This window comes from Oxyura jamaicensis, unplaced genomic scaffold (genome assembly GCF_011077185.1).
Source record: "Oxyura jamaicensis isolate SHBP4307 breed ruddy duck unplaced genomic scaffold, BPBGC_Ojam_1.0 oxyUn_random_OJ93559, whole genome shotgun sequence".
NCBI classification, from domain to species: domain Eukaryota; kingdom Metazoa; phylum Chordata; class Aves; order Anseriformes; family Anatidae; genus Oxyura; species Oxyura jamaicensis.
This window is the reverse complement of record NW_023311918.1, coordinates 1-8,734: the sequence shown is the minus strand read 5'-3', so window position 1 is coordinate 8,734 and position 8,734 is coordinate 1. Positions and strand designations below refer to the sequence as shown.

Genomic DNA, 8,734 nt, shown 5'->3' with positions numbered 1-8,734 from the left:
CATCCCAGCCAGACCCAGTACACCTGCTTTGCTCTCTTTCAGGATGGGCTGGTGAAGACCAACATGGAGAAGCTGACGTTTTACGCCCTGTCGGCCCCGGAGAAGCTGGATCGCATCGGTGCCTACCTCTCCGAGCGGCTCATCCGCGACGTGAGCCGGCACCGATACGGGTGAGGGCTGGGAGAATGTTTCGCCCCCCTCTGTTATCGTAAAGACGGGCCGGCAGATAGGAGCGGGGTCTCGGGTAAGGGGAATGTGTGGGGTACGCAGCTCGTCCGTGTTCTAGGGTGTCCCGAAGCTTTCAGAGGGACCGGAGCGTGTCCTGCCTCCAGAACCGCGAGGCGGGAGCCCGCAGGGATGTGCAAACTCTTTGCAAAGTTACAAGGAGCCAGGCAAGCTGGGAGCCACACAGCACTTCCCTGGGGTTGGGATGCCTCTGCTTGAGGGTTCTGTGCGTGCACAGCGTTTGTCCCCAGCTGCAAGACTGCCGTCACCCCTCTGGGACATCACCAGGAGCCTGCGGCACCCTCCTGGCCTTTAAAACCCCCGAGAGAGCACGCGGTGGGGATGCGTCGGGCTGCCCGGGGACTGCTCTGTTGGCTCTGCCCAGCTTGGTCCCGCCTGGTCCCCGTTCTCTCCACGTCCCCACCCCCCCAAGGCTTTGCCGTGTTTACCGCAGGGAGAGGCAGCACCTGCCTGGAAATAGCTGAGCGCCCCGATTAGAAGCGCCCCCGGGGCAGGGGGGGGAGCTCGGGACGGGCTCCTTCCCTTTGAAACAGCTCCCGGATTGATCCTCGCCGTCTGCTGAACAAAGCCGCGGCTCAGCTTCGTGCTGCGAGCTCCAGCCTGCCTTTCATCCCGGGGGAAGAGGAGCCAGCCGCCCGCCTCAGCAGCGTGAAAGCTGGCAAACCTTCAAAGCCTCGTCCGCGTTCAACCCGTCGCCGGGAGTGACGGGACGTCCAAAGCTCTGCCCGCCGTTCGGCGGCTGTTACCGGGGCTCTGCTCGCGACGCCGGGAAGAAGAAAGGCTGCCGGAGGGGTCTGACGTCTAATGGCAAGCCTTGGAAGGGGGATGGATTCCCTCCCCGTCCTCCTGTGCCTGCAGGCGAAGTTTTGAAGCCTGATTTGAAACGTCCCCGAAAAGAGAAGTCACGCTGTCGCGACAGTATCGGCCACGTGATGTTTCCGGCCTCCTTTCCTACCAGAAAGGAACTTGACGCCTCCTGCTGCTCGCTGCTCACCTCTTCGCGCCCTTTTTCCCTCTGGGCCGTTTTTTAACCCAGTTTGACAGATGGGTCGGAGCCTGGCAGGGCCAGGAACGCTCGGCTGCTGATTTTTCACGGTACCTGGACGAGTTGTAGCGGTGTCTGAAGGACGGGCTGCGGCGTGAGCACAACCGTGCCACCGGGCACCGGGGAATCCACTCGAGCGTGCAGGCAGGTTCCACCACTTCCTGGGGCCTCGGGAGACAGGATCGGTCTTGCTGTGTTTTACCAGGAGGTTTAGGACTTGCTCCTTCCCGTGAGAGGGCAGTTTTCCTCCCCGGCTGCCCTTTAGCGTGCGGTTAGGGCTGGCGCAGGCAGGCGGGCAGCTCGCTGTGTTGAGCTGCCTTTGGGCGTCACCCAGGCTGCAGGTCTGGCCCCGCGAGGAGCTGGAGCCCAACATCGAGGTTAAAGGATGAATCGTGCTCGGTATGAAGGGTGCAGCTCTGTGCCTGCCACCTCTTGCTGCGGCGGGAGATCCTGGCTCGATGCGAGCTGCTGTGGTGCAAAGATTCAGGGCTGCACGGAAACAGGAGTCGGAGGGAGGTGGTAAGGAGCTGGGAAGTTTGTTGTGCTCCGTGTCTTGGCCCTGGATCCGTATCAGGTGTTTGGGTAGCTCAAAAGTCCTGCTGGAGCTGCGAGGCCGTGCAGTCACTGCTTCTTTTGGGCATCTTCAGCTGGGAGAAATTCCTGCTCGCAGCAGTCGGAGGTCGCGCCCCGCTTCTCCGCTGGGCTCTGTGCGTGCACGGGGGGCAAGAAGCAGCTGGAGGTCGCCGTGGTCCTGCCGCAAGCAGCTCCGGCTGCTGCAGCGTTCCTGAACCCGATGCAGCGAGTGCTGCAGGACCGGCCTGCCAGCGGCAGGCTTCCCCTCCGCAGCCGGTCCAATTCGCCTCGAGGATGCGAAGCGACGCCCGACAAATCCCGCAGTCGCTGCGTCGTCGGTCGCCACCTCCGGAACGGGCACACGATTGAGATTCGGTGCCGGGCACGGGGCTTTCCAGCTTCCTCTGGCACAGGGAGCGTGGCAGGAACGGTTTAAGAAGTAGCCTGGATCTAGCTCCTGCTGGAGGAAATCCTCCTCGCCCCAGGACCTTGGGAATTAGGCCGGCTGAAGGCAAGGGGAGCCCAGAGGGAACGCGGGGAGGGGTGCACGGTGCTGCTGGCGGCCCTGGTCCTGGGACATCCAAGCCCTCCTTAGAAGGGGGGATGCTGGGAGCAGCCTAACAACCTCCTGAGGCTCTTTAGGATGTGAACTTTTCCCCGTTGGGTCAGCTGGGGCAGAAGGTTGCTGTTAGGTTGGCTTTACTGGGGAGCACCTGGGCGATTTGGGAGAAGGGAGGGAGAGGGAGGGCCGCGGGGCTGTGCCCGTGCTGACCCCGAGCTCTGCCCGCTCCCAGGTACGTCTGCATTGCCATGGAGGCCCTGGACCAGCTCCTTATGGCCTGTCACTGCCAGAGCATCAACCTCTTCGTGGAGAGCTTCCTGAAGATGGTGGCCAAGCTGCTGGAGTCGGAGAAGCCCAACCTGCAGATCCTGGGGACCAACTCGGTGAGTAGCAGCGCGGGGGGAGGCGGCGGCGCCCTGCTGCCCCTGCCCTTGGCCCCTGCGACCCTGCACGGGGCAGAAAACCCCGCTGGGACAGGGGCGGGTGGTTGTCCCCCCACGTGAGCCCTGCGATGTGTGAGGTTTTGGAGCCCCCAGCAGTGCTGCCCGCGTGCCGTCTCCGCCACTTGCTGCCTGCGATCTCTGTCTCTGTGCCCCCGGCTCTCAAATTCCTCTCTTCCAAAAGGAGCCCGAGGACGCGGGGGCCGTCAGCAGTCTCAGACAATAGCCCGACTTAGGATGATCCCCACGGATTTGGGGAGCTCTTTGTGTTCCTAAAAGGCCTGGCTTCATCAGAGCAAATAAACGGCTTAGCCAGGCCGGGGATGTGTCAGTCGCAGCCGTAAAATGAGCGAGGTGACGGCCTCACGGCATCCAAACTGCTGATCCCCGCCGGCAGCCGGTGGGGATGCTTGTGAGCTACTGGGGGTACCTAAAAAAAAAAAAAGAGGGGTTAGGTGAAGCCGAACCTCCTTTGGGCAGCGGGGCGGGCTAGGCAGATGCCCTCTGGAGTGTCTGAGAAATTCAGGGACAGCTCAGCCCTAATCTTCTTTTATCTGCCGTGTGATGGGAGAGGGACGGGCGGTGGAGACCTCTCCCACCCCCTTCTCCCTGGCTGCCAATTGCTCCCAGCTGGGAGCTGCCTGTCGGCAAACCTATTTATTCATCCTCAGCTCGGGGAGGAGCGGGAGCACTGATGGCTCAGCAGGACCGGGCTGCCCGCTGCTGACAGCACCTTCCCGGGGTGGTTTTCTCGTGGCGTGCTGCTAGGAGCTGCCTGGGGAAGCTCCTCGGGATGGGAGCGGTGCCCTGCAGAGATTTCAGGGTCCTGGCCTCGACACAGGCACCCTGGAGCAGGAGGCAGCGTGTTTCTGTGGTTTAACCGTGGGCAGCGATCGGTGGTGGGTTCCAGATCAGGAGTGGTGATTTTAGGGGGCTTTTTCCCTTGGTTTTCCGGAGCGCGGCGGCGTTTGGAGGGCGAACAGCCCAGAAACCTCGCGGGCTCTCATGGCGAAGTGAGCGACGATAACGAGCCGCTTCTCCCTGGATCTGCTAACGAGGAATGCGCCTCGGGCTCGGGCTTAATTAGCGGGTGCCGTCTCAAGCAGCCTTCACAATAACGGAGCTGATGGCGAAGGCGGGAGGAGGTTGTTTATAGAAACCTGCTCCCGGTGAGTCATTCCCCGTGAAATCTCTCCTGCCACCCATCTCCCTCCTCGCCAGCGCCCTGCCATGCCGCAGCCCCCCCCGTGTAATCCCCCGGGGTGAACATAGGGAGCGGCAGCTCAGATCCACTTCGGTTCCTCCCCCTCCTTAGGAGGGTGCCGGGCGCCGTCCCTGCTTCGGGTAGGAACTGTCTCATTTCCAGTTCCTTTTGCCTCAGACCCTCGTGGATCCGTCCTTTTAAACGGCTCTTCCCCCTTCCTGACGCTCCTCTCCCGACGCCTTTGTGTCTGATGGGTTTCTTGGTGGCGGCGTTACCCCTGCGCAGCCCCGCAGGAGCAGCGTTGTGGTCCAACGTTGGAAATTGTGGCGGTGGGAGACGGGTCGTGGAGCCCCAGAGCAGCTTTTCAGCTTTGTTTTCAGCACCAGATCCCTCTCCCCGAAGCTTTGGTGCCCTCCCTGGCAGCACAGCTCTCGCTGGGACTTTGCCATCCGTGTCCCAGTCCCGTTTTACGTCCCGGGACGCAGGTTGGCAGTGGGACCGGGGTGGGCACCCCCCACAATTGCCCTTGCAGGGGCAGCTTGCGCGCGGGCTGGGCGCCACGAGGTGCTCAGCACCCGCTGACAGCACCTGGAGGGTGCCTGGTCCTCAGCTCGCCGCCAACCTCAACCACTTCTGCCGAGGATTTGCCCTTTCCTTCCTTATTTCACGACTTTTCCTGGCTCTGGGGGTGCTTGGGACGGCTCCCGCGGGGGAGCCCGGTGCCCGCTCCTTGCTGCGCGTCCTGCCCTCGCCTCCGGCTGCACGTGGAGTTGCCATGAGCTTAAAAACAAACCCAAACCAAAGCACCACGTTGTGGTACAGAGGTTCCTTATGTAACAGCCCTGCGTTTTGCTGCTGAGTAAGAGGAGCTTTATCAGCCGGAGCCGGTCCCTGTGCTCCGGGAACGGTTCCTGGTGGGGCTGAGCCAGCTCCTGCGGCGGTACCGAGCCAGCCTTTGCAGCTGACGGTATGAGTAGCCTGGCGCAGCGGGCGCGTGCTGATCCGTGCCTGGCCCCGGGTGACGAGTGCTGGGACGGGCACGCTGGCTTTGCCAGCCGCCGAGGGGCACCGGGGGCCGTTCGCCTGCTGCTCTCGTGGCTGGATGCCGGCAAACGCAGAGAGCAAGAAGAGAGCAGAGCCTGCCCCTAGGGTGAGGAAGGAGGTGCTGCGTGGCACCCAGAAAGCGCCGGGCGGAAAAACCCCGGACAGAAACCCCTCCCGGAGGTAAGTCTGATCCTCCCAGGATGCTCACGGCCATCCTGAAACCTCAGGCTGAGCCTCTGAGCCGCCCCACGTGGCTCGGCCGAGTGACGCGGGATCGTCCAACCGCAAAGCTGTGCCGCTCTCGGTGGCGGTGCTGAGCCAGCGCCAGCGCCCCGTGCTGCTGCAGCATCCCCGTCTGGCAGGAGGGAGCCTGCAGCACGTGCCTGTGGCAGGAGACGTCTCGCTCACAGAGGTAGGCGTGCGTGGCTCCGTCCTCCGCCTCTGCCGGCGGGTCAGGGCTTGGCCCTTGCCCAAGGGCTCCTCTGTGTCTCTTGGCCGCTTTCCTCGCCTGGCAGAGAGCGGTTTTAGCGAGCGGCTCCTGAGTTCCTACGCAGCTCTCTGGGTGCAATCGGGGGGTGGTTCTAGGGCATTGCCCGGACAGGGAGCATCCTCTCCCTTCCTCGCGTGCCCGTGCCAAGTGGCCTCAGCTTTCCCGGCCTGCCAGCAGGAGTGCAAAAGCAACCAGCAGATTTCAGCCCCCCCAGCTCTCTGCCAGCTGCTCGTTCCCTTTTATCCCTGCCCTGCGTGCGCTCAGGCCAGGAGCTGATGCCTCGGATTTTGAGGCCACTCTCGTGCTACGGACTTTTTACTTATTTTGCCCTTTTTTTATTTACTCCTGTCGGTGTGACTGCAGGGGCCGAGGTCTCCCCTTCCTGCCCGACCCTTTGAATAACTTTATGAATTCAGAACAAAGCTCAAAAACGTGGTCATCCCTTCTTCCCCCTAAACTTTCTGGTGTGGCCAGAGTGGGGAAAAAAAAAACACACAGAAAGAAACCACGGCCAGGACTTCAGATCACCGGGGGCTGCAGGCAGACCTGGGCTGTCTTTAACTCGGAGCCTTGCTGCACTTGTGCGTGCCCTCTGCCGGGGTTTGCGGTGAGCTTGGCAGCACCCAGAGCACCCGGAGTGCTGCTGCAGCCCGGTGGGGCTGTGCCGTGACACGTTCCTGCTCGGGGACGTCCTGGGTGCAGCTGGCTTGTGGCCCTGAGCGCGTGCAAGCTGCCGTAGCGGAGTCCTTCGTGGTGCTGCTGGGGCCTGGTGCGTGTTTGCTGGTCTGGAAAGGAGTTAAGGCCCTTTTTGTCGTGGCCTCTGTGCTGACCCTCTGTTTCTTCTCTCCCAGTTCGTGAAGTTCGCCAACATCGAGGAGGACACCCCGTCCTACCACCGCAGCTACGACTTCTTTGTCTCCCGCTTCAGTGAGATGTGCCACTCCAGCCACGACGACCTGGAGATCCGGACGAAGTGAGTGCCACGAGCGGGGCCAGCAGCCGTGTCCCTGGTTCCGCAGACGTGCTGGGGGGCTCCCTGTGCCCTCAGCCTTGTTTTTTTTTTCCTGGAGAAGTGCCTAATTTTGGGAGCAGGTTGGATGCAGGCTGCATGCGCCGCTCGCTTGGTGCTGTGATTCCCCAGAGCTGGGCGCTCTTGGGCTTAAAATCATCTGCTCTTCTCTCCCCTCCTTGATTTTCCCCACGTTAAGCCCTGCTGGCTCTACGGGAGGATGAAACAGAGGCGTGGAAGAAGCAGCGCAGCACATGAGCAAAGATGAGAAAAGGCAGTTTGCGTGTTCTGTCCTGGCAGCAGGGCCGGCTCGGAGCACAGCCAGCGACGCGACAAGGGACAAACGTGCCCTTGGGCTCAGCACGCTTCAAACTTCTCGTTTCGGGGCAAAACGCGGGCAGGTGGCACCTGCAGGCTGCCCGTTGAGCTGCCTCCTCACACGTTGCTCGCCTCTGCTCCGGGGCTGGGCCGGAGCTCAGAGAAGAAGGCGAGGAAACGATCGTGGTCCCAGCTCCGAAAGGTGACGGTGCTGGGGAGCACCAGCAGAACGAATGCTCCTTCCGAAGGTGCCTCCTGCAGCCGCCGGCTCTTATTTGCCACCTCTAAAGGTGGCCGCGTGTCTCCAGACAGCGCTGAGCACCGACCAGCTTTGCTGCGATGGGAAACGGACCCTGAGGGGATTAATTAGGACAGAAGCAGACAGATTAATGTTGTTTACTGCTGCCAAAGCTGGGCGGGTTTCAAAAAACCCGGCACTTGAAATGCGAGGCGCTGATGGCACAGCGCCGTGCCTGCTGCTGGGAGCCTGTGCAGGGGAGGCGGCTGCTGCCAGGGGCAATTTTTGAGGGAAACTGGTGCCGGTCCCGGAGCTGCAGGCGCCTTCCAGAGGGGTGAAACCCCGAACCCCTGAGATTTGCTGCTCCTCTCGGGGGACTTGCAGCCTCCTGTCGCCGCTGCCGGCTTGCTTCTTTTCCTTAATCAGGAAGTAACGGCTAGAGGCTCATTATTTCCGACTGACTTCTAGGGCCCTGCCGACGCTGTGTCGGAGGCAGGAAGGAATTCGGCCTCTCCTGCCATTAAAAAGGGAGGGCTCGGTGTTCCTGCCACCTTGCTGCTGCTCGGTGGCCCTTCTTCAAGAGCAGTGTCGCGGGCAGATGCTCCCCGGGGGTGTGCTGTGGCTGCTGGGAACAGGGGAAGCGACAAAATGTGGCCAAATCCATCCCTCGGGAGGAGCCGGGCTGCCGGTGCCACCTCTCCATCCGGGTTAAGCGCGTGGCTGCAGCTCTCCTGGGGGGCTACCCAGGACAGGCTGCGGATGGGAGCCGCCTGCTGCTGCCAGAACCATCGGGGCTGCTTCAGAGCCGTTCCTGCTCGGATCTGTCGGCTCAGAGGAAGCCGAGTCCTTTCGGGATGCGGGGCAGAGTGATATCCCTGGGGTGGACCAGGCCCGCAGCTGAGAACTGGGGCACCGTCGGTGTGAACCCCTCCCGCGGGGCAGAAATGAGCACCTTTTCTCCAACTTTGTGTACAATTCCACCCCGTTTTATATACATAAGCGTGAAGTTCTGTCTGTGTGTGTGTAGGTGGGTAACCTTTGGATGTCAATTCGTTCCCCAGGATCCGGATGTCTGGCATTAAAGGCCTGCAAGGGGTGGTGAGGAAGACGGTGAACGACGAGCTTCAAGCCAACATCTGGGACCCACAGCACATGGACAAGATCGTGCCCTCGCTGCTCTTCAACTTGCAGCACGTGGAGGAGGCTGAGAGGTGAGGGCTCTGCCCGGCAGCTTCGGGGTTTTTCAGGGTCACAAATGTCGTGGGCTGCTTCGTGCCTGCACCTCGTGTGAAAAATGGTGTGGGAGGTCGGAGGGGAAACCCCGCGAGTGTCCTTGCGGGAGGATGATGTGGGCGTGTGGCGGTTTCACCGTGCCAGGCAGCTGAACACCACCACCGCTCCCTCGCTCCCCCTCCTCGGATGAGGAGGGGAAGAAGGAAAGGAGAGAACAACTCACGGGTTGAGATAAGGATAGTTTAATTAAAGAGAAAAAATATTAAGGAAATATGATTATTAATTAATTCAACTAAAGGGAAAAAAGGGAAAGGGGAGGAGGGAGGGGGAAA

At 61.5% G+C, this 8,734-nt stretch overlaps 1 protein-coding gene across 1 annotated transcript; it reads left to right on the top strand.

Annotated features, from left to right (window-relative positions):
* Positions 1-39: 39 nt before the first annotated feature.
* Positions 40-8,380, top strand: LOC118160103 (protein EFR3 homolog B-like; the record flags this gene model as incomplete). Its single annotated transcript, XM_035314637.1, has 4 exons — positions 40-170; positions 2,659-2,809; positions 6,456-6,577; positions 8,231-8,380. Coding segments are annotated over exons 1-4 (530 nt in total), but the record flags the coding sequence as incomplete, so codon positions are not given.
* Between the last annotated feature and the right edge of the window lie 354 nt (positions 8,381-8,734).